Genomic DNA, 26,256 nt, shown 5'->3' on the forward strand with positions numbered 1-26,256 from the left:
TTTAAAATAAAGGAACGAGAATGTATTGAAAAACTATTGCTCTTTTTCTAACTAAATAGATAAAGAGTTACTTTAAAGTTTCGTGGAAAATTTATTTCTAAATTTTTCATATGTCGGCCATAAAAAAAGCGATGTTCCTCTTTCATAAAGTGGAAAACATATTTCATTAAGTTCAATATAAATAAACTGAATTATACATTTAAATGTAAAAAATGTATAGTTTTTGACCAATATTCAGAAATGATACCTGTATCATCTCAGTCCTAAAGGATCGTAAGATAAACAATTGCAATGAAATAGCGATTCGTGAAGAACACCAAAAGTTATTCGTCGATACTGGAAGTAACCGTTTCATCCCCCAAAACTTATCATCATTTAATTAACGCTTACTATCTCGTAAAAATACATGTCTCGAACAATATCAATTCTGAATACGGATCAGTCTTTCAGTTCTACCTAATAGCGAGTAATTGTCGTCGTTCGAATCATATCTCAGTTACTTGTAACTGACAACATCGCAGATCTCGATCTCGGATTTTTCCTTAACGTTAAAGATCCGGCGTTTCTAAAATGTTCGCGCGTCTACTGAAAGCTTCTATTACCCATCGTGCTCCATTAGTTATAAATAATCATAATGCTAATAACATTACATATCATCTTGTATCTCGAAGTACATTGGCCGAGAATGCCAAAGTTTGGCCCTATAAAGGAGAACGTGGAAAGGAAGATTAAGGTGGGGAAGATTAAATGTTAAGTTAATAAGAAACTGCCAACCGCCGATCCTGAATGACACAGATCACATCCACGGAGCTTCCTCGTTTTCTGCCTTTCACCGGGCGTCGTTCCCAAAATTAACTCGTGAGAACGTGGAGCTAGATCCCGAGTAGTTGAAACAATGGCTCCTTCGTGCGCGGTACACCCGCACCAAATAATGCCTGATCCTCGAATAAGGAAGGAACTGAGTCGTCGTAGAGGCAGATGAAGACTACACGTTTATACGGCGGCGAGAATCAAGTTTTGTGTTTCGAGTTTAATGCCTGTGGGACAATTGACGACGGTACCAATTTCCTTGCAGCAATTTGTCCAACTTCTATTGCAATCTTGCTTCCTGAGGCGTCGTTTGATACGGGAGTCCTGGGAAGGCCGCGCCTGCCGCTGTTGCAGCTGCAGCCGCTGCTGCTGGTAATCCTGCTGCTGCACCTGGTAGCGTTGCATACGTATACGGTGTCACGTAACTTGCTGCTGCTGCGTTCGCTGCAAAAACAAAGAAACCGCTTTCTAAGCTCCTGGATGTTTCTCCGATCTTAGCGCAGGTAATCCTTTGAGAAAACAATACCGATTACGACTAATATGAATGTAAACCGTATATTTGCAAATATTGCACAAAAGCATTTCTATTTATAATATGCTTTTACGCTTTCCATACTAAATAATTCGCTAGAAGGAAATCAACCAGTTGACACAGTTTGAGAATTTAATTTTTCTTCGAGAAATTAAATTACCGAATTTTAATGTCTTTTAATGGATTTTAATGTAACAGGATTACCCGCGCTTCTTCCTAAAAAATATCATTATTGTAAATATATCTTTAATTTTTACTCATTTTTGATTAAGTCTTACATTTATCGAAATTCATTTTCGATTCTTTGCCAGGACAATATCATTGCATGATAAAAGCTTACTGTCATCCATCGTGACATTTTTCCCACCACCACCGTAGACAGCACATCAGAGCATTAACAAAATTTGCATGTCGATCGTGTTGAATGCAAAGCCAGCATAAGCATGCAATGTTGCATTTCCACTTTTTACCATGTCTGTTATACCAACAGCAGAACATTCCAGCGCAAATTAAAGAAACCTCTATACAAGCACTTTTTGTGTGATCATATTTCTGAGAACGTACGAATAACATAAAAGTAATAGCAAATAATCTTGAAAGTAATAAAATGATCATTTAGCACATATTTCGGAAAACAGACTGTAGAAAGTTCTCCTGGTAAATGCAAACTGCATTGCTTTAATTTTGAGAAAGCTTTCCAATAACCGATGTAAATCGAAAGAGCTACAAAACATACAAATGTGAAGAAGCGATAAGTGAAACGAATAAAAAATATTCTCAGCAAGATTCCCACTAAAGATATCAGAGATATCACTCCCTAATTCTAAAAACGTACGAGATCAATTTTTTATCTCACTGTGTCAATTTCTTTTAAGAATCATGTTAAGGTTCGTTCTCAGTAAGAAAGACGCAATAAACGAGATATTTGAGAAGCCTTAAAATACGAATTTCATCATAGTCAAAAAATCTGCCAAAAATGTCGACACGTGCAGTTTTTTAAGTATTGTTAATCTTTACTAAAACTACCTTGTTACGCAAACTTTATCAAGTGTAATCTAGCTTCCACATGCAGTCTTCTATGAACAACATAAAAGATATTAAGATACATTATACGCACATGCGTTCAAAATTTATAGAGAAATATTTTATTCTTAAACACTACGACTTTATGAATTTGCAAAACTTCTAGATATACAGTAGAAACAAACAAATTTTAAACATTAACAAATTCGAACTATTTTGTTTTTAACTTTTCGAGTATAGATGTGAGATTAACTTTGTAAAAAGAGAAAAAAACTAATTGAAACCCGGTAAAAACTTGTGCACATTTGAAGAATAAGTTTGATAGTTAATTTGGAAAATTTGTGGGAATCTTGCAGAGATTCCTCATGGAAGTAGAGCTACTTCACTACGCAAAAACAGAAGAACGATATGATCCAATTCCTCTTTTATTCTCTCTCACTCTCGCATACATTTCCGTTCGCTCTATCGCTTGCGTTTCTTCTCTTTCGGTGCGCTTGGTTTTCTAATAATTTTCTACCGTTGCTACGTAGCACGGACGGCAGAAAGGGCGGCAGGAGAGCTTTCTCCAATCGTTGGCGTGCCAGCACCGCAGGGCTGCTACCGTTGTGCTGCTGGTGGTGGTGTATCAGCCCGTTGCTGTCCTTGCTCTGGACACTTTTCAAACACATACCAGCCGCGGCGGCGCTGGTATAAGGATACGCCTCGGCGAAATTGTACGATGTTCCCGGATACGTGGCGGCCGCTGCCGCGACGTTTTGGTACTCGTAAAATTGTGACGCTGCTGCCATCGCCGCTGCATGGGTCAACTGCGTCGCCGGAAGCGGTACCAAACCACCTGGCGCCGCAGCCGCCAGGTAAGGCGACTGGTACACGTAACCTGGTGGCACCCTGAAACCAAAATCATCCAACGGTTAGACAGTTCTACGGTCAACGATCACGCAACGGCACTCATACATCTAATACGAAGAATACTCGCTGGTTAATCATGGTGGACTAGGAAATTAACACTATAACACTGGCAACGAGCCGTTTAAAACGTTATACGATTGTATACTGGATAGTTATAATAAAATGACTATAAGTCAGTAGTCAGTTGATATTATTGGCGACATAACATCATTTTACTTTTAGTACGATAGTAAATCCTATTTACGCAACGTTTCATTTGCAATTCTTGTTCTGTTTTTTAATATTTAAAAGATTTAAGGATTTGCTGAATATTTTTTTATCGCTGTTTTCTCTTCTATATAGATTTTGTATGAAGTTCAAAGAAATTAATGTATTCATGACACTTAAATGAAAATTATTCTTTTTATGTTGTGGAGATCTGTTTTGTGTCTTTGATTTGTGTAATGGGCTTTCGTGAAATACTTTGTATTATACTCATTATTTTTTATATTCTTGACTTCTCTACTAGTCTTCCGTTAATTTGTACGAATTACTCCATCTGTTTGGTCCTTATATATGTTTTTCATAGACTTGAAGAAAAAAGACTTCGTACTAGTATGGTATAATAATACTCATAAATATTTATGTGTATTAAATCAAAAAACGCAATCATCTTCTAGATACAGAAGCCAATAATATCAACCCTTGGTACTGTGTGTTTGAACTTACATTGGAAAATAGTAAAGCAATTGCAATATGTTGGGTACATAGTAGCTAACGCTATAGCAATTGCTATAATTAACAAGCTGCGAGGTATTCCGAATATTTCTCATTTTAGCTTCAAACAATCATTTTTTCCTTGTGTTTAGTCCACCAGGATCATTTAGTCCTACGTAATCACACTTGCTGTTCGAAACAATCTGTGGTCCATCGAGTTTCTTGATTCTATTATCATCTCTCTTACCTTTTCTAAGGTAATCAACCGAACTTGATGGACACCGAAAGCTTTAACAGTACATTTCTCCCTGTGCAGTTAAGAACTGGAGGAAAAGAGTGAAAGGAAGACAGTTGGAAACTTGCGCGTGTAGAACTATGTGTATAGTGAATGTTCCACGCAAGCGATGTTCTGCGTGCAGCTAAGTAAAGCGCGAATACAATCTCGTACTTTACCCCCTCCCTCAATTAAGATAAACGGTTTATTGGAAAAGCGTTTGGTAATAGCTAACTTTCTCCAACAGATAACACGACGATCGCTAATGGACTCGGACTTGACATTATGTGACTACGCGTTCGTATTTGTATTTTATGGCTCCCGACGCCATAGCTGTGCCAGGAAATCGTCGAAAATACGATCAAGAAAGAAAAGAACTTTTACGTGAATTCCACTTTGAGAGGATTAATGGTCGTAAAGTTTTTCCTGTAAAAACATGTGTCACTGTATTAATAATCAATTCTGTGTTATCTGAAACCGTACTTTGATATAACATTTGATAACCGAATCTGAGTATTATCCGCGTTTTATGCCATCATTTCAATGTTACTTTCACGTGTATACCACTGCAAACGATATATTACTCGATAAAAACGCGAACGTAAATGTGTAGTGTTCGTGTAGGAATTATTCGATGCGTGAGTAAAGGACAAGGGAGGACAGGTGGACGGAAAGCGGCGCGTTATGAGAATGGTAACAGTGTGGTATCACTAAGGCGTGACAAAAAAAATGCGCAACAAATCCAATAAAATAAAAAAAAAATCCTCAATGTGTCGGCAAAACAACAACAAACCAACGACAAACGTGTGTGTAGGTCATTTCACGAATATAAAGATACTTCTCGATACACGGCACACGATTACCTAACACCAACGTTAGTATACCTAAAATTCACAGGCGTAAGAAAGAAACAGAAAAGTGATACGTTCCACGGCAGTGCCTCTGTCTCTATCTCTTTTCCCTCTTTTTCTTTTTCAACGCGAAACGATCGCGTGTAAAAACTTGCCGCCCCGACACGATTCTCCTCAGCGCGTTCTTCAATTTATCGTGACACGATCATTTTCTTTTAACCAACGACCCTTCAAACTCAATTATCTTTCTGCAAATTCTTACCGATAATTGATCGTTTAGCTGTATGAAACTAAAAACCAGTATCGAAATTAATTCGTTGCCTTCAGCTGTAATTAATAATTATATAAACATTAAAATATGAAAGATGCGAAACTTACGTTTCCAGTGAAAGTTTTTTTGCTACATCTGTGAAATAATATTTTTTTTTTATTTATACCTATATTACAGTATTGTTAAACACGACATTTCACGTAATTATTAATACGTTGTTTCGCAACTGTTTCATACTTTTGCGTGTAATTTTTATAACAGATATGTAACCAGCAAATCGCGTTTTGAAAGGACATACATACAAACACAGGAGACAGCCCTGAACTTTTTCGCGGATCGATAATAGCTAGTGTCCAGTCCACGAAGGAAATCAATATGTTGTCCTGTGGCTTCGAACGATAGTTTGCTTCGTCGAATTAGTGCACATCAACATAGATTAATGAACGTCGAAAACGTCCTCAGTAGCGCGTATTTCTTACCCGTCGTCTCAAAATTGGGTTACTATTCTGATTCGCTACGAAATTCTGTATTTTTAATGAAGATAAAAGAATTAAAGAAACAAAATGAAACGATAAAACAATTATCTGACGACATCATTAATAAATCAATAAATCGTAAACAAATTGATATTGATAAGTAAAACGATATTAATATAACTCGGTTAAAACGAACATTTTGTTAACCAGTGACTTGAGTTGAAACGATACGTTACAAGATTGAATAACAAAAAATTAATTGTAATTTCAGTTATTGTCTGCTTCGATTAATTGCACGTTTTAAAAGATTACTTACGTGGGATATTAATAACATTATAGCAACGTTCGTATGAAAGAAAGAATGAAATATAGCAAAGAAATGACAAAAATAGGGCAAGTAGTATGGAATTACGAAAGTATCTTTGAATAACTATAATCTTTAATCAATTTATATGAAGAAATTTTCGTAATAACGTAAAAATATTCATCCTTATATATCACGTTCATAAATACTGGATAAACTGTAATATACATTTATAACTGGTACAATCCTTAAGTAATAGTTATCATAAATTAGAAACATTTATAAAACGAGTCTACATAGTGTTGGCAAAACGAAGATGAAATCAGGAAAATATCATAAAACATAACTTACAGAATAAATGAAAATGATAGAGGTAAGATTGAAGCAAACGTTTTAACATTTTAATTTACGGAAATAATCGTCGATCTATTAAACGCGATGTTGATGTAAATGCCACGCGATCGAGCTTAGGTTTACAATGCTTTATTATTGTCACACTGAATGCATAAAAAGACATCACCTGCTATATTTTTTTGCCGAACTGATCGTCTAAGAGATTGGTATATCGGCGATCGTCGTAAAAATATTACACTTGGCTTGTTACCAGATGGCCACCAGATGCTTTCTCGAGGTACTTGCAGCCAATTTCTCAATTCTGACAATTTCCCCCGGCGAGAACTCCACGCCAAGTTTACGGAAATTAATAGGTTATTTGGAATCAAGTTTATTTCCATGCTTGAATATTTCTGTCTAACTCCGAATGACGACAAAGTAATCTGATTTACAAACAAGAATTTTGCAAACAAGAATTTTGCAAACAAGAATTTTGCAAACAAGAATTTTTGCTTCAATGGATATTTGTTACCGAAGTCTATTCCTGATGACATTATATATGTACATACACAAACATAGAAACTCCGAGAAAGTACATACTTATTATCGTCTTAACCTCTTAAGCTCCACTTTCGTAATATTACGTTTGTTGCGTACAATCTTAAAATTCTACTTCCGTAATATCGCATTCGATAAAAATCGTAATATTACGTAAAGCGTTTCTTTTCCACACATTTTTCTAAAACTCAGTGAACTCTTAAGCAGATAAATTATTTGAAAATCCGTTACATCCTGTAAAATAACAAGGCGAATCTATTTGTTAATATGTAATACGATTAAAAATTGATACTACAGTAAGTAATATTATATACTAATATTTTTAAATATATTAAAGAATTTTCTCATGTCCCTATTTATTTATTTATTTTATTTTAGACTTGATCCCTGTGTTTTACTACTTTAACAGACTTAAAAATTACTCAAAATAGTGCATTCAGTCATTTCCTACACGAATTTTTTATACTACATCGTTGTTAAATTTTTAATTTTTACGTCAATCTCAAACATAGATATTAAAAACTTACGTAACTGAAATGCAATATTGAATATCTGCATTGCACGATTCTCAGTCCAGACCTTGGACAACTTAATAAATTCACGAAATCGCCTCATCAACTTTTGTATGATCTTTTTTTTCCTCCATTTTCTATTGGATTTATCTTGCTGACGCATCTTCACCGCGGTCTGTGCATTATGGATGGCTCGCGTGTCCTCAACCCCGCATTTTCTACTCTGCGTGTTTTTATTTTACCCCCTCTATCTTCATTTCTCTATATATTCTACCCAACGTGTACATATATCTTCCTAGTTGTCAATACCTTCTAATTCTAATATCACTTTAGACAACTGACAATCGCGCACAACACAATCTAGTTAACCGAGTTGGCATCGGAAACCAGTGAAGCTTATTCGATCATTCTAACGTAAATTTTAACTACGGAACTGAATTTTTGACATGAACATATTTGGTATTTGCGTAGCAGAGATTCAAAATCGTACTCAGATTTTGCATCACAATTTACATATCTAAATCGAATCGATTTATCTATGCTTGTTGTTAATTATCGTCTACATGGGGAAAAGTGTACACAAATTAAACAAAGTTTTTTGTTGCGAACTTTAGAAATTTTCTTTATGAATATTCTTCATTAATTCAATTAACCATGTAATGAAAATTATTCTTCAGAAAGTTATTTGCTATTAATGATCAACGATATCGAAAGGACTTACAGGACTTAAAGTGGAATCTGATTCAATTTTTGGAAACTAAAAGAGGTGTATAAAACCGTTTTCAGAAGGATTAAATATTCATATGTATCGTATATAACAATACCAATATGAAATACAATTAGATATATGATCGATTACCGATGAAAAAAAATTATTACAAATTTGAACGATATATATCGCATTTTCATCTAATTAAAAGGTAATCGTAGATTTTAAACATTCAGACGATGTAATAGCACGGTACTCAATGAATAGTGTGACTAATTGTCAACAATGAGTTCGACCTAACTATAACAGAATAATTTCCGAGCAATAACATTGATCGCCCGGTGCATTCGTCCTTGGGATCTTCGTGCAAAAACGAGGCGGTTGTTTTAATGGTCAGCATAATTTTCGCGATGAGAAATTGTCGGCGACACATCACGAGGAGACTCGCATAGAAGTTTTCATACGATCGATGTAACCCGTGGATATGCTTGTGAACGAAAAAAACATGCCATATACCACACAATTTCTCCTGGGATTAAGTGTGACCATCACGTACTGACAATTACAAAAAGAGAATGTCATTTTCGTTCCACTTCGAACTGATAAAAATAGATACCAATACCGATAAACTTATGAGATATTAAGGTATTATTAATTCAGTTGTCAATGGATCTAAACGTAGCACGTACTTTAAATTGTTCGTTAAATTGTTCAATATTTCATATTCGCTCTCGAAATCGATTCCAACGAATCGTATCTGATGTTAAAGGATACAATTTCGTAATACATGGGCCAAGATTAGGTAATTTAAGATAGGTATCTGCTGGACGAGTAATTCATAATTAATGAAATTATGCAATGAAATCATACGGAACTATTTGAGGAAGCGATCTTAACGATTGGAATAACGTTACACAGAACACTCATGGATACAGGGGAACAATATTATTGGAGAATACACATTTTCCTAAATTCAGTTTAATATTATATCTCATATTCTTGTACTATCTTTCCCTTAATTACTCCGTGTATGAAGATTATCAGTCGCAAATAAAGAACAATGAATAATTGTAAAAACGAGCAAATTTCGAAATAAAAAGTAAAAATTTATCATAATTTAGGAAGAAAATCGAGATCCGTCCTCGCGAAGTTTGAACTAGACTGATCGTATCACCCGGGAATTTCCGTTCATACTGTGCAATTGGTCACAAAAGCACAAGCAAAAATATTAGAAGATAATAAGGAAAGAGAAAGTTAGAAAGAGCAGTTAAGAGTATAAAATATATGAATGGACGGATAGGTAGATAGATAAATAAGAAAAAGAAAGAAAGAGAGAGAGAGAGAGAGTGAGAGAGAGAAACAAAAAAGGCGTTTCATAGTCACGGAAAGGTTTGCATTATCCTTTCGTGACATACCTAAGTGACCACCCTCGATTTCCGACGCAAAGTGGTCGTACACCGCGATTAAGATCTTCTGACTACGCGAAGTAACGCGAGGGCGGGCGCGTGGACAAAGATACTTAATAGTCCCTTCTAATTCATGCGCGCACGCTTCCAAGGACTTGTATATTCAAGTACACGAAACGTTCGTTATATGTACGAGGGTTGTAAGAATTCGCTAGAAACTTATGAAACGTCTAATTTAGCCATGCCTAGCCTTAAACGAAATGGGGAATAATCAAAAGTATCGTAATTGCAAATTGCTTTAATTTAAATGTATGACTTGTGAGAGCAAGGATACGGTTTCTAGAACAACTTCAGATGAACGTAGAATACTATTGGACATGGTAAAACCGTATCTGTTTTGTGATGAAATTTCAAGTTTTGAAGTTGATCTACCTCTGACTCTGAAGTAGTTTCTTACGAAACTTAATTTAAAAGAAGCTGCTTTGATATCCGCGAATCTTCATTTAACTCTAGCAAAAATTACTTTATTGAATTGAAGTATAACTTGTCTTCCCATTATATTTCCTCCAGATTTAATCTCCTCGGCTTCCTCCACAGGCTCTACTTATTTATTCACGAAACTGAAAGAACTCCTTAGTGATTGACGATTGTATGTGGAAAAAATTTCAAGAAATAAATTTCCTTGATGCAGGACATGAAAACACTGGAGCATCAGTGCATAAAGTACATCGAAGTTGAAAAGTGTCACATTAGAAAATAAACAATTTGTATGTTTCCATAATTAGATGACAAAATTTTCAAATTGGCCTTATCTTACATTTTCTTTTTAAATGAAACCCTTGAAGAGTTGGAAAGGCTATATTTGTATACATAATATATCGTAAAACAATGGTTCATAATTTCAATGTTATATCCAAATATTGAAAATCTACTACTATCTATGTATACTATGCAATCTATGACATTGAAATTACGCTATTTACACACGAATAAGCCTCTCTAATTTCAATGAAACATCCTCAATGAAATAACAATACTATAAGCAACAAAATTATTAAGTCTCTAATTTAGATAATCTGGCTAATTATATCATTCAATACATTAATTACATTTCACTTCTATATATTTACCTATTTATTTGATACAGTTGATAATAGACGATGCGCGAAATTTGGATAAAACTATGTATTCCTTGTCTCAAGTTAATTTTTGCTAATTCGCAATACAATTAATGGAAGAATATTTGACACGATTTCTATATGATCTTATGATTTCAGGTACATTTTTAGGGAGTTCGAAAATTGTCCCATATAACGTCATCAAGTTAACACATACACGTGAAACTGTGACGGCACGTGTGCCAGGTGGTCACACCGTAATTTTCCCTTTAGTATGTTTCCGGATTGCGTGTTGATGAGTACCGTACTTTCCAGCGTGTATAGGTATATCCGAACACCTGTGCGTTACAGAATACCTGTTTAATCGTCAGCTCTGCAATGTATGCGTATCAATTTGTATGTGTACGCGTGTGTATACTTGTAGAGTCAATGCGCAGTGCACAAATTGTATGAGCGCCGGCGCCGTGGATAATCCAATAGGATGATCTGCCAATCCTTGGGAAGCAGAACAGACCAATGGTGAGTTCGAGGGTGGTTCTTCCACAACTTAATTGTTTTTTTGATAGCACGTTCTTCTACTACTATTCAAACTACCAGTCCGATTAGAATAACTTGAACGTGGAAATGTGGCAACCCAAGGTCGAAGAAAGTAGAGCATCGACGAAAAGTAAATAAATGAAGATGAACGCGAACTTCGAAAAATGTTATTAAAGTAGATTTGTACGAAGATTTCTGGAACACAGCTCACGGAAATAGAGATCTGAGAATTAACGAAGATATATAAACATTTCGATGCAAAGTACAGTAATTTATTGGAATAGCTTTTTTCCAGTACCTACATGTTAAATGACTAACTGTTAAGGGAATTACGTAAAAGAAAAGGCGGCAACCTAGCAGTGAAAATATAAATTTATCTTTCAGTACATGTATTATTATGTGTTGAAAAACTGATTATTCATGGTCGTCCTTGAGATATTAAGGTAATAAACTGCGCTTCGAACGTGCAAAAAATTATGATCTCGTAAAACGTAACTTGAAACACGACATTCAGGAGGACTCGTTTTACGGTTATTTGGAATACTTGATTTTACCACTGCAAAATTAAGCGCCAGAAACTATAATGTTTATCTGCAGTAGGAGTGTATAAGACTCGCCGAATGAGTGACAGCGACAGGTGGATAGAAGCATCGACAATGAAAATAGAAACAGACATTCCATACGGAGCGCCGACTATGAACCTCTTTTCTAAAAGCAATACTTCAACTACGACAAATTCACGGCTAACTCTGATGAATATATTAACATCACTCATCTAGCTTTGCAATGGATGGATTCCAACAAAATATGATTATTGCGCACGTTTCAGTTTCGTATTCGGTACTAATTTTTGTCGAAATGTCTAACAAATAAAAGCACGTTATATGAAGAATTTAATTAATTCAAAGCAAAAGCTCTATATTTGTCATTAACAATTATACTTATGTATATGAAGTAGTTCATCTCAAATTAGTTTTGCAATTGCGACCTACAGTATATTTTATATCAATAATATAACGTGTATTATACTAGAATACACGTAATATTAGCAGTACTACCTCAATTATTTATAAATTAGTATCAGATAGAATAAGATATTAAATATTAAAATCGAGGAAAAATAATCCTCACGTATCCGATGTAAATTAAAGAATAATTTATGAGTCTATCTTATTGAAACACTTCTAATCAATTAAAAATTAAAAAGTCATAAAGACTCGCGATTATAACAATTGTCTCATCTAATAATACGAACACTAAAACGGATCGAGAAAGAGGAATTTACTGATATAAAGGAGAACGACCAACCCCAATAGAAATAGAAATTTTCATTATGGCACGGCTCTTTGTAATTCCGTTCACAGAGAAAGAACAGTTTTAATTCGTGTTAAAAATTCTCCCGTAGAAACCCTCGACGGAATGGCTCAAACATAGAAGCTGACACGGGGGACAGGTGGATCTAAATAAAGATTGGACCAACGCCAGAATCTCCAAGATGGCTGAAGCGAGATGCGAGGCGTGTCATCGTCGTGGTCGTCGTCATCGTCGTTGTCGTAGTCGTCGACGGCGCGACGGACCGTTGTGAAAGCTTACGACACTACGAATTTGCTAGCACCGAGAAAATCCTCTCTGACGTACAACACATCTTCTGGTCGGTGTTGGATTTCACTTTTCCACCTACGTTCCGCTAATTTGAGGACATGCGCTTCGCAACACGGATCTACGATTATGCGTTCGATGTAAATGATATTCTTGCCAATCTTCTTTCATATTAATAATCGAGATATACATTGAATTTGCGTATTTAATATTTGATGATATTTTATATTGGCAAAATTCTCTCATTCTAATTCTTTTACTATAAATAGAAAGATATTTTTGTTTTGCAGTTTTGGAGTAAATGACGACGGGCAATAATTGTAATATTATTCAGAAATTATAAAATAAAAACATGAAAGTTATTTTTACTAAGCCACTACGACTTTATCTACGACGTTTTAACAAATTATCATGTGTATAAGTTAGTTACGTGATTTAAAGTAGCAATTTCTCCCCAATCAGTTTAAAAAAAGATAGTTTGCATCGTTGTCCTATCATAAATAAAAATTGAATGTAAAATTATTGTAATTCTTGTACCCATTATCTACCGAACATTTTACACGTAAATTTCTTTTGGACTTACTAGATCACATAAAGTGTAATTTTCTCACATACCGATGTTCTTTTTATTTTCACGTTCAATTTCACTGTGAAACGTAATGTAACACAAGTCAGGGCGCCTCCCGTTGTCTTTCGATTCGAATAAGAACATTCGTTTGATAGCTCGTTTCAAAGAAAGAAATATTTACTGGCATTTTGCATTGCAGCTTTGCTAATTGCCAGTACATAATTTTGATATTGCATTGTCATGGCATAAAATATTTATGTCCCTGTAAAAACAAGTTACAGGGAATAGTTCGATTTCCAGGCTTGTTTTCTTCAATTTTCTAATGACAGACGGTACACCGTGTTATATTAAAGTCCAAAAACCACCACGTACAACACCAAAAAATACAACACCAATAGCGACACCAAGTGTAGTGTAAGCCTTAACCACACACACAAGGTTATTAATATTATAATGGTTAGCGGAGCCTGTACACTTGACGAATCTCCGTTTCATCTGAACAAAATTCGTTCATACATCAAATGGTAATGCGTTAGTAAATACTTTCTTTTTTCCCTTAGAATTAAGATATTTAAAAACGCCGGTATTTACTCGAAATTTATAATACGGGAGATAACGATATTGAGAAACGTTACGACAATTTTTGTTAGTAAAACAGGAACGAATGTATTTCTGGTTCTTTTTTCTCTTCGTAGCGATTCTACCTTTCGATACCGTTCGATATCTCCACGAATTTCTATGCTGCGCCCAAGAATCTGACTGGGCCAAACGGGGTAAACCGCGATAAAATCGATTGCCACGATGAAAAATTAATGAACGTTGTCGTGTTTCGCGGCGGTGCGGGTCGATTTCCGGTGAAAAATACGGGAGATCCACCGCTTCGAAGAATCGACCGTATCGTTCATAATTCAACGAAATTCTGCTGCACACGGTTAATCTCCTCTTGCTATTTTCTTCTCCTTTTTTCAATAATCAGATAAATAATTCACAAAGCAAGCGTTTTACGTGACGGTTTTCCGCAAAAGATCATTCAACAAATTGAAATTCATAAAAATAGTCGAAACTTCGCGAATGATATCCTATATTAGTTTCAATCCGAAAAGATAAATACTTACAATCGTAAACAATATTACTTTTAAATGGACTACTAGTAGAATTAATACTATATTCAGAAAAACGAGTTATCACGATTATAGTAAAGTTCCAATCTTTTAAAATTGAAGAAGACCCGTCACCAAAAACAGACTAAAATGATAAAAAAAAAAATGAACAAATACATGAAAACAATGCACGCGACAAAAAATTTGAAATTTAGGAAAAAAGAACAAGATACTCCATATGAAACACACTTAATATAAAAAAAGCCGAAGTGGTAAAGAACCTATACGAAACATAACAAAACTTTAAGTAAACTTTAACTAAGTAAAATAAAATGTTTTGATATTTGATAATAAATGTCGCCATCGGTGTTCGACTTTGCAACATTTAATAGCAAATTATACGTTTGTTTGTGTTACAGAATTTGGATTTTAATGGAAAACATACTACGTTGCCTCACTGTTATCTTGTTCACTAAATTAACATATATTATTGCGAATTAATTAGACAAATTCCTATTAAGATCATAATTATACATAACATTATAATTATTGTAATTAATATTAATATTAATATTATTACGATTATTATGATTATGTTGATTAAGAAAAAGAGTGTAAAAGAGTAAAGACCAAAAAAGTCAAAACCAATAAACAAACAAATCTCTCAGCAACCGCAATCATTATCATATCACTTCACGTCAACCTCATCAAGAAAGAAGAAACAAAAAACACAACCAAAAAAATACAGTAGTAGAAGAAGAAGAGGCCGATCCTCGGAAGTCTTTGATTTTGTAGAAATAAATTCGTGGGTACTCATGGCTTCTGATACGTGTGCGTGTGCCGCGTTCTTTCTCTCTCCCTCCCTTTCTTTTTCATCGATTGCAAATATCTCTGCCCCTTCTTTCTGTTTCTCTTTTCATATATTTTTCGTTTCATGTCTCTCTGACTCTTTCCATTCATCTCTCTTTACATTTTTTTATATTTGCGCTCCTTAGAACGGCCATGGCGCTCTCAAGGATCTCGAAAAGGGAATTCTCGTCTTGCTCCCTTACGCGCAAGCGTCAGGATGCTGAAACGTTATATATAGTCTATCTTTAACAAAATATTCATAACATTATCAAACTGAAACCGTCAAGCGAGTACCTTCGTTCTCGATTTTCGAGTATTTTCTTTTTTTTTTTTTTTCTTTTTCTACCGACCTTGTACGATTTCTCAGTTCCCTAAAATTGTTCCCTTCTTTCGTTGTATGTAGTAAACAAAATTAGTACCAAAAAATCAGAGAAAAATTATTCTAATGTGTCTTTCCCTTAATTTTGTAGCAAAATACGTCAATTATTGCACATTGTTAAAAAAGCCATTTGAAAAGTATAATCGGTATGTCGTAAAAAAAAATACTACCTTAACTACTCAAAACCGAACGATCGTTGGTGCATCGTTTTTATCTCGATACGTTCATGTTAGATTATGTATAAACGATGCAACTTTACAATTCAATTTCAATAATGAGAATGCTAGCGAGGACTCCTCTTGACTTATGCTATTTTTCAATGACTACAATTACAACATGTATATTCTTAATATTTTTCGACAAATCACATCAACATAGACTCACCCATATTGGCCAGGAAGAACTGCGGGGTATCCAGCTCGAATGCCAGCAGCGAACGGGAATGCTGAAATCATAAACAGTTCGGAGTTAATCCTATTTACGTTTCTAATGGCCAGCCCTGAACTCGAGCACCCGTCTTCGTGTAAATCGAACATCCTGTTCTTTGCAAATATCTCTACATATTTCTTTCTATCTAGTCTAAACGAGAATATTATTTACCGGTGTCCGTAAAACAGTATATGCGACAACAGATATATTAAGATACGTGTATATTCTTTTTTTCAAGAATAGATTTCCGATTGCAGAGGGGATAAAGAGATAAAGAATAAAAAATTTATTAACATTTTTCTCATTTTTGTTATGATATCTGTAATATGTAGAAATAATTATCATAAAACATTTTTCTTACCGCTTTTATGAGTTAAACTTAATAATACTTTCTTTAATAATACTTTACTAAACTTTAATAATAGGTATAGTTAGTATAAAGTACACATTGTACTTTGTATATATGGACATAATATGAAAAATCACAAAATGTGTACTATATAGAATAAAATTTCAGGATTAATTTTTTAAATTTAAATTAAATTAAACTGCGGTAAATTAAAAATCTTAATCGAAATATTAAAATTTTTCATTTATTTTAGATAAAATGAACTTGTGAGATATAATACGTTTCAACTTCACTAGTTTCTTTTTATTGAATAAATATTGTAAATATGAAGTTACAGATAATAAACAAGTTGATTTTAAATATCAACTTGTTCGTTTCCGACACAAAGCTTTGTGACTTCTTTTGTGACGAAATAAGTATGAAGTATATAGCTGCATTGAAAGTTTACGCGTATGGGTAATATGCATAACATAGCATTCATTTTGGATACATTTATATTCTGATTATGGTAATGACATGCTTTCTGTCGAAGAATAGATTATCATACGTAATACGATTCAAAATCATTATTGATACACATATGTAACTCTATACATATATAATAAAATACGATAGAAAAAAAGCAGAGTATCTCAGAAAAAAACATGCACTAAAGAAATTGATATCGATAAATCAATGCAACTAAGCAAACTAAAAGAAATGTTTCATATATTGTGACGACATATACTTGTCATGCTTCAATGCTGCTTACAAATACTCAGACTTATATTATATTTTTTTAATATACGAGGCATCTTATAAAAATGTACTTTAAAAGTCAAATATTATAGCGTAGAATACGATCCGTGATTACTTGCACTTTGAATATAAAATATAAATTTAATTTAAATGATAATATTAATTATATTGAATTTGATACAAAATTGGTAAATTCTTTAGGAAGGCATACTTTAATATTAAAATATTAAAAGCATCATAGACTGGCTTCAAGACAAAAATGATTCTTGTACGTTGAAAGAAACAAGAAACAAAAGTAGAGCCGGCAGTCGGGTTAAAGCAATTTTAGACTTAGGTGCCGAAGCGCCAAGCTATCTTGGCCCGGAGCCACCACTAGAGTTCAAGAAAGTAATTCGAGGGACGCTTTTCGATTTGCACAAATGTCGTTCGTAATGCTGTCTTTTGCCCTTTCGTTGTTGCTTCAACTTCTCAAATTTAAAAGCAGTGAACTTAAATAGTTACAGAAGTGGCAGGGTCGTTATTTTCCAGGAAGTTTAAATTTGAATAAATTAGAAATTCTAATTATGAATACATCTTTTACTTTTCCTATAAGGTAGAAATTCTAAATTTCCTGATTGGTATCCAAATGAAATATCTCATTAAGAAAACCTTTGTGATGAATTTCCGAGTAACTTGAACACGTGTCCTCGATATATCAAGCAGAAGTGTAACTCTTCGGCCAAGAAGTACGTATATATTATCTGTTGCTCTACCGAATGGGATTTGCCGATTTGGCTATGTTTCAAAAACGTAAAACCCGTGACAATGACGCGCAAAAATCATCTGAAAGATTACAAATGATATCTATTCCGGTAAATTGATCAATGTCTCGGGACAAGGTTTTGGAATTGCATTCTCTGTACAATTCTACGAATTATGGATAATTTGCCAAAAATTTGAAATTAGTTCGTTAGTAATACAAACGAACCATATTCCAAAATTTTATCAAATATTAACATTAACGTGAAATGAAGAATATTTGTTAATATATGTATATTTTTAAATACAGAATGAGTCAATAAGATCTAACACTTGAAATAACTCGTTATCTATTTATTTAATACAAAAACGTTTGCAATTTATTGTATTCGAGGCGACTGATCGGATAAATACATTTTCATTTTTTGACGCCTTATATTTTGTAAGATATCAAGGTGACTTTGAGTTCTTTAGATAATATCGTTTTTTTTATACTCCGTTGTAGCCGCTAGGAAAATCAATTCATTTGGCCTTGAGCCTCAAAAGGAAACGAAAATTTTTGGAGCGTAACTGCATCCCGCGTCGAGCAAACTCTGTATCGGCTTGAAGATAGACACAAATTAGTATTTTGATATTTGAAACGCGTGTTTTCTTACGTTTGACTGTATCTGTGATAACGTTATTTGACCACCAACGGCTAAAAGAAGCTACCTCCAGTATTTACATTACTTTGGACCTTAGATTTAAAGTAAGCAATGCAGTACCAAAAAGAGATATATATATACATAAAGTCAACCTTAAAAAACTTAGAAGATGTAAGACATCAAGGAAATCAAAATGTATTCATGCGATCAATCCCTTCGAAACAATAAATTTTATTTCAAACATTTTTCGATAAAGTCAATAGATAACGAGTTATTTCAGGTGTTATTCCTTGACACGCCTTGTGCGTAAAAAGATATCTTTTATAATATTTTGTTAAAAGGTTCAAGACAATTCGAACTCTTTTTATATCCATTGATAAGTAAAAATAAGTAATACTAGAATACCAAAGCAGTAATTTAAAGTAAATTTAACCGAAATGTTAACACCTAGGCACCAGTCAAAATAAAAACGTTTAAGCGACAAGAGACCAAACACCAGCAATTTTCGATTTTGTCCCAAATATTTTGCACAATTCATGTTCATTGAATAAGCATTTGCATACTGCTGAACAAACTTACTCGCTTGTAGATTACCCCTGGGCTTAGCTCCTAGAATTGCCAGGTTGACGTTTGCTTTGCGACCGTCGATTATAGGGTTAGGGTCTTTGCACGCCCTCTCTGCTGCTGGCCTGTCTCCCATGATCACCTGCGTACAGATCCGATCGATTATTCGACTAATCCTTCCGCTTCACCTGGATCTTGCACGCCTCTCCCTCATAAGCAACGATACAAGCCGTGTATGTACCATACATGTAATACCCGGATATTTCAACGACCTTTCAGATAATCTATTCTGTTGGTTGTTCTAAAAATCGATATCAATTTTTCAATATAAGCCTCTATTGTTATATACAACAATTATTCGGTTCATTAGTGAAAACCTGGTTTCTAAACTAATATTGGTAAACTGTGTAAAAGAAGCTTAAGAAACAATCAACTTTACGTTCAAACATATTTCTTTGATTATTTTTAAACTTTGTTCGAAACTTCCTGCGGAAACTACTATTTCATGTATGTATGGCATGGAACGTGTTATATTTTCTTCATTACGCTTTTATTTGTAGCTTGATATTAAAAATATTTAATTTCAAAATAAACGAAACTTCTTTAACCTATACATAAACGAATAAGGAACATTTAAGACAAACTTTATATTTTATAATAAACGGATCGAACAAAGTATAGACGATTATGGAATTTATAGATACAGTACAAGAATACAAAATGAGTGAGTAAATTAATGAAAAAAAAAAATGTCTAAGATATTATGGATGTTACTGGAATCACCGTAATAATGATCGCCAACTAGTTTTCCAGTGATAGTGTAAGCACTACTACAAGTAATAACGAATATTTTTAACAGAATTTCCTTTCGACAATAAGAGCAATAAGGGCAATAAGGGCAATAAGGGTAATAAGGGTAATAAGGACGTTGACTCGTAGATTTCCATATTATCCTTTGTATAAGCAATGTATATTTGGTAGAAAGGGAAACTGGTAATGAAGTACACCTACACGTATATACCTTTACGGAAGAAAGAACATCACGGTATACAGAAAATTAACAAAACAAGTCTTTTTGAATATGAGTGAACAAACTGGTTACGTTATCGTAACAAATTATACTATTATCTTTGTGCACTTAACACGTTTATTCTAACGGTCAACGGCGGTTGAAGAATCTTTTCGAGTTTATATTTTAAATGAAAGTTCGTAAAAATATATAATCCTATGGGGATAAAATTATTGAAAACAAAAATTACTGTAAAAATAATACCTACATAGGAATGACATAAAATCGTACATTTGTTGAAACAACAATTTTTCAAACAAAATCATTAACAAATTATTTCGATTTATCATTGATAAGTTATTATCGATTTGATTATAAATAACTAAAAATTAAATTCTATCGTTCCTCGTAGCTCCATTTTTTAATTGTAAAACCTTATGCTGCAAAATTGTTAAGATTTGTGATCGTCAAGATTTAGTACATATATATCTTTGATATTACTAACAATGGTACAAATAAAAATATACTTAAGCTACTCACTCTAAACTATTCACAAAGTCAAAGCATTTCACAACAACAGCTATGAATCAGAAAAAGTAAAAACATATCGAATAAATAGAATGTTATTTACGATACTTACGAAACCATAGCCTCTACTTTTCCCAGTCTGCCTATCGGTAATGACCACGGCTTCCTCGATTTCACCATATATGTTAAAATGTTCCCTGAGACTTTTGTCAGTTGTGTGATAGGGCAAACCTCCGACAAAAAGTTTTGTCCAAGTAGTATCTTTTTGTTGAGGCGTAGTACCAGCTAACGCACCAAGGCCCGAGACTAATTCGTCCGGCCCTGGCGCCCCGACAGCGCCAACCGCACCGACGGCACTGAGACCAGCGGCACCAGGCATCAACATCCTCCAAATTTTGGCGAGATCACCGCCGGACGGGAGGACGACTTGCTCAATTTTGACACCTTCTGTGATACTTTGGTCAACGCTAATTACGTCACAGGCTTAACACCATTTAGACGATTGACGATCTGGTTATCTAGAATTGAAAAGAAATTCAAATTTTTATTAAGTACTAATTCTCTCAGTAGGATGTTCTAATTTGATAAACATTCTTCTTTTAATATAAATTAATATATTAAAATAATATAAATAAATATGTATTATAAATTTCCTTTCCTTTCCTTAAAAAATATTTTTTATTATAGTTTAGTATTCATTGAGAAAGCAATTATTTTTTATGCGTTGTAAAAAAGGAGAATTTTTTCTAAGATGAAAAGATAACTACTGTACATTTATGCAAAGTATTACTGTCATTAATTATTAAGTATCAGTTACTGTTATCTCTGACGTAATTTTCACAACTAAAACACGAAAACCGATAAATTTTCTTTGCATTTGCGAACATATTTGGCTTTCTAGTCATGATACTCCAGAAATACTTAATAATGAAATTCTTTTTAAAAATATAAACGAATAAAAATAGCATCAAAGATACATATATAATAATAATTATTATGCTAAGACTTGAGAGAAATTGATAAAATTGGACATACATAGTTAAAAATACAAAATGCATGAAATACAATTTTATTGCAACCGAAGAAAAGCAAAATCAATAAAATTCTACGAGAAGACTGAAACATCCTGAAACGGGGCGCGATATGAACAAGACAAAAGCAGAAAGTACGCGTTTAGAATTCAATACCCGTGATGGACGACCCTCCAACGAATCGCATCGCCCTGCATGATCTTCGTGAAATGCATAAACATACGTGCACAGGCATACAAGGATTTACGTTCATATAAAAAAGATTTCATGTATCCTACATTGCACGACAGTGAGAGAAAGACTAAAGTAAACTGTTTCTCCCCTTCTTATCCCGATACTCCAAGTACTGTTCTACCCTCTTCTCTCAATTCCCTTGAATCGATAATTCCTTCGTGCATATAAAGAGAACAGATAAAAATCCCCTTCTGCGCGGAAGCGGGACCCCCGTACACCGGGAAAAACCGGCGAGCCCGCCGGGAACAAGAACAGAAACAGGCACCACTGGTGTAGTGCCAAAAGAAGAAGGATGCGGAAAGGTAGGTACCTTGAAGAAAAAGAAAAGGGCAAGGAGAGAAGGGACCCTGACCTCCATTCAAGGCTCAGTAACGGCCTGAAAAGGGAGCCAGTTTTACTTCTTGTGAGGAGCAAAACTGCCCGGGCCGAACCTAGCTAGTAGCGTATTTTTCGTGTGGCTCGGCTTTCGAGTTTCTGCAATGCTGCAGGCAAGGATAGAAACAGGGGTCTACAGAAGGGGCCCTCTTTTTCCTTCCCTTCCTCCGTCTCTCTTTCTTTTGCGCATTTTTTCCTTTTTCCTCCTTTCCATATTCTTCCACTTCTTTCTCACACTCATATTGGGAACATCAGGCACAGGCCCTGCGAAGTGGGCCCTACGTTCTCTCCTGATCCCCTTCTCTACCCCTACAACCCCCCACCCCACCTGCCTTACTACTACCAGCACCATTCGTGACAGTGCACCACTTCGCCAGGACGGCCCTTCCTCGTCTGTTCTGTCGGATCCCCCAAAATGACGGCAGCTGCTGCAGAAAACCGGTGCAGCACGCCGTATAATCATATTGTTGTATTGCCATTGGGTTCCTCCTCCACCACCATCGTTGCTCTTTCTCTTTTTTACTCTTTCTCCCTCTTTCCTCATCCTAGAACCAAACGTAACTACACTTGGGACGTTCGGTCAAGCATAAAGGCCGCTTTTCTGAATTCAGCTACCGTGAAAGCAACGACCGTATTACGTACATAGTTAATAAATACTATGTTTTTACAATTCCAACATTTTTGTAATTTTCTTGTTGAATACGCTAGCAAATGAGATTTCGACAGTCGGCTGCGAGAATTTTTAGGTATTCCTCCAGCATAAGTGTGCTTCGAAGATCCAAGTTCAGATAACAGGCACGTTAGTATAGCCTATACAATTCGAACATCCCGGTTCTCGTACAAATAATACAAGAACTGAATCTCTTGAAAAAATAGAAATTCAAACATGGAATATTCTCAACTTTATTATCATTTAAACACTTGATTGTCTGTTGTCTTCTACATATTTGCTGGCTTCGTTACAACAATAACAAAAGACTACTTGAATTTTATATCGAATTTCTAACTTAAATAAAAATTATAATTATGTAATATATAATTATAATTTAAGTTATAATTATTTAATATATAATTATAATTTATAGAAAGTGTACAAAAAATAACTGTCAAAGGGCAACCGAATAATGAAAATAATAAGAGGTCGTTTTGTTAACAATATAAACATAGAAAATCTTAGAAGAAGAAGATATTGTAGAATATCCATGAATGTTACTTGGGTAACATTCAAAATTAGAAAGTTATTTAAAACGGGAACGTTTGTGCATTTGGTTCAGTGCACAAGAATCTTCACACCGAGTCGAGTAAAACGATTCTATAAAAAGTAATATCAGCAATTCGAGATTCTTATAAATCAGTTGATTTTTATAAAGCAAGAAAAAATATGCGCTCGTTCGTATAATATACTTGAAAGCTATGTGCATTAACATTGTAAATATGTATTTTGCGCACTTTCCTTTTAATAGAAATCATTATGACATGTATAAAGCATAGGAAAAAATAGTTCCATCCTTTCAGGTAGTATAACCGACCACTGTAACAACTGTACCTAGAGCATGATAACTAAGATCTGTGTCGTGCATAGGTATGTTTAATCCTACTACTCTATTTGAAAATAAGATCATTAATAAACGCCTGATATGTCTCATACAATCAAAAAAAATAATTTGTGCCATTAATAATTTTAATATATTAAATTTATCAATCATATAGTAGATAAAACGTTACTTATAAGCTGAAGAAAATAGGTCAAAATAATATTCAAGTGAAAATAACATACATAATAGTATCTGAATATTAATTAGTCACATAAGAAAAAAAGATTCGCGTGCATTAAAATCTAGAATTAGTAATACTGAAGCAATTTCATAGAAATAGTTTCGATACAACTAAAGAAAGTCTCAACTACATATAATTGTGTTCTGATCACGGTGCAGCCTCGCACATTCGACACTGGCCGATTGCCACGCGCTCGACGAAACACACTAAAATATCTTCTCGGCCAAAGTCGCAAAGGCCAGAGTTTTAGAAAACACGAGACGATGCCCGGCTTTGCTCGTGGACCGTGAAAAAACTTTGCAGAAAGAAACTTTTTAAACGTGAATCAAACGATACCATTACCAGTTGAATATACGAAATTTCTTTTTTTAACACGTTGGTTAAGATGTTATTGTAACTCTAAATGTTGTATCTCTTAAGAGTGCATAGAATTAAAAGCATCATTAAATTATTTACGTTCTATATCAGAAGACTTGTTGAAACGCAATTGACAATGATCGTGTACGGTCTTGAAAAATGTATATGCTACAAATACTCGGAACCATGCAATTTTAATTGCTACTATTCTTGAAATGCAAGAATACTATACATATTCTTTAAAAACGATTTCTGCTGGATGAAGATTATATTTTAGATTCTTATATCAAGCATATATTATTTTTCTAATAACAATAAAACTTATATTCAAATCAAATTATTTTATGGAATATTTGATAATATATAGACAATATGATGACACTCCAATTAGTGACCTTATTACGCGATCATTATTTTAATTTTAATATTGCGCTACATTTTGTTTACATAATATTATTTCTTCTATATATAAATCTTCTATACATTTCTTCTATATAAAAATTCCTATAAAACATACGTACAATTTTAAATAAAAATATATTTTCTTTTTCTAGTAAAAAATATTATATATCCTGAAGCAACGTACCTATCGAAAAGTCAAAAAAAGAAATTAAAAAAAAAATGATGATTCTCCGTTCATTTACGCCAGACGGCTGTAATCACCTGCACACGTTTCCAGGCCTTCTGCTAAAGAGAAATCGTCGAGCCGACGTCGAGGTTTATTAATAAACGTTGTGGTACACGTGCCCGTCGTCGTGTACCCCTTTGTCGCGACGAGACCGCTGCAACGGGGGTGAAAGAGGAGCGACCGAGAGAATAAGCAGATCGTTTTACGAACACGCAAGATGGCCTCGCCGAAACATTTGGCCATCGGATAAACAGTATTTTCTAGACATATTTTATAATCTCTTGCCCCATTTCGCGTACTTTATTAAAATGATATTACAATATGGGAATATTCAAACATTCATACTGCAAACATCGACCTAAATTCATTAAAGCATTGTACATGCAAGAAAACGTCGTAACTTTCATAACGTTTCCAACAAATTATTATTTAGAAATATTGACATATAACAATGGCGAATAAACAATTACATCAAAATATGTATTTGTAACGATATTGTGCTATGCAATGCCTACTTAGTAACTCCATAATTATGTTATCGAAGAACCAAAATATCGGATATGTTTTAAGACGATTGAGTAATCGAAACTCCAACGGAATATTTGTATACAAGCGACGCAAATTTTCAATACGCACCTTTAATTTTTCGAAGCACTGTCACCTGATGTACTGGAACGTTGCTTTTTAATCCCAATGAGAAACACCAGGAAGATATTCACACCAATAACGTAGGTATCCTTCCAGCAGTACAATTATCAGTTGATGATAAAAATCGACGTTATAAATTAAGTGCACACGTTCAATAGCCGTTCGCGTTAGGAAGAAATTTGATTCATTACTACGATATCGGAGAGAATTTCCCGAAATCTAACACGTTTAATGAACTGATAATATTAACGCGAAACACTTTTGATGACACGTAAGTACGTAACGAACGATATACTTTACAACTGACAATTTTTCGTACACGTACACATCCGACACGAACGAAGGCCCACGTGCGAGTACCGAACTGCCTTTAAGTTTGCAGTTACCGTGCTGC

The 26,256-nt window shown here is 34.2% G+C and overlaps 1 protein-coding gene across 3 annotated transcripts; it reads right to left on the reverse strand.

Annotated features, from left to right (window-relative positions):
- Nucleotides 1-26,242, reverse strand: LOC138179128 (RNA-binding protein 24). 3 transcript variants are annotated; one of them, XM_069111583.1, is made up of 6 exons: nucleotides 25,851-26,242; nucleotides 20,926-21,331; nucleotides 19,292-19,418; nucleotides 16,199-16,259; nucleotides 2,883-3,253; nucleotides 1-1,254 (listed from the first exon to the last, which is right to left on the reverse strand). In XM_069111583.1, exons 2-6 carry the CDS (start codon nucleotides 21,196-21,198, stop codon nucleotides 1,091-1,093), a joined length of 996 nt encoding a protein of 331 aa, XP_068967684.1. In that variant the 5' UTR covers nucleotides 21,199-21,331; nucleotides 25,851-26,242; the 3' UTR covers nucleotides 1-1,090. The 3 variants fall into 3 exon arrangements, with proteins under 3 accessions (XP_068967684.1, XP_068967687.1, XP_068967686.1); XM_069111586.1 differs by having other exon boundaries at nucleotides 3,036-3,253; nucleotides 25,851-26,240; XM_069111585.1 differs by lacking the exon at nucleotides 25,851-26,242 and adding an exon at nucleotides 25,250-25,318.
- Between the last annotated feature and the right edge of the window lie 14 nt (nucleotides 26,243-26,256).

This window comes from Bombus flavifrons, chromosome 4, assembly GCF_040668555.2.
Source record: "Bombus flavifrons isolate JBK064 chromosome 4, iyBomFlav1_principal, whole genome shotgun sequence".
Lineage (NCBI taxonomy): Eukaryota > Metazoa > Arthropoda > Insecta > Hymenoptera > Apidae > Bombus > Bombus flavifrons.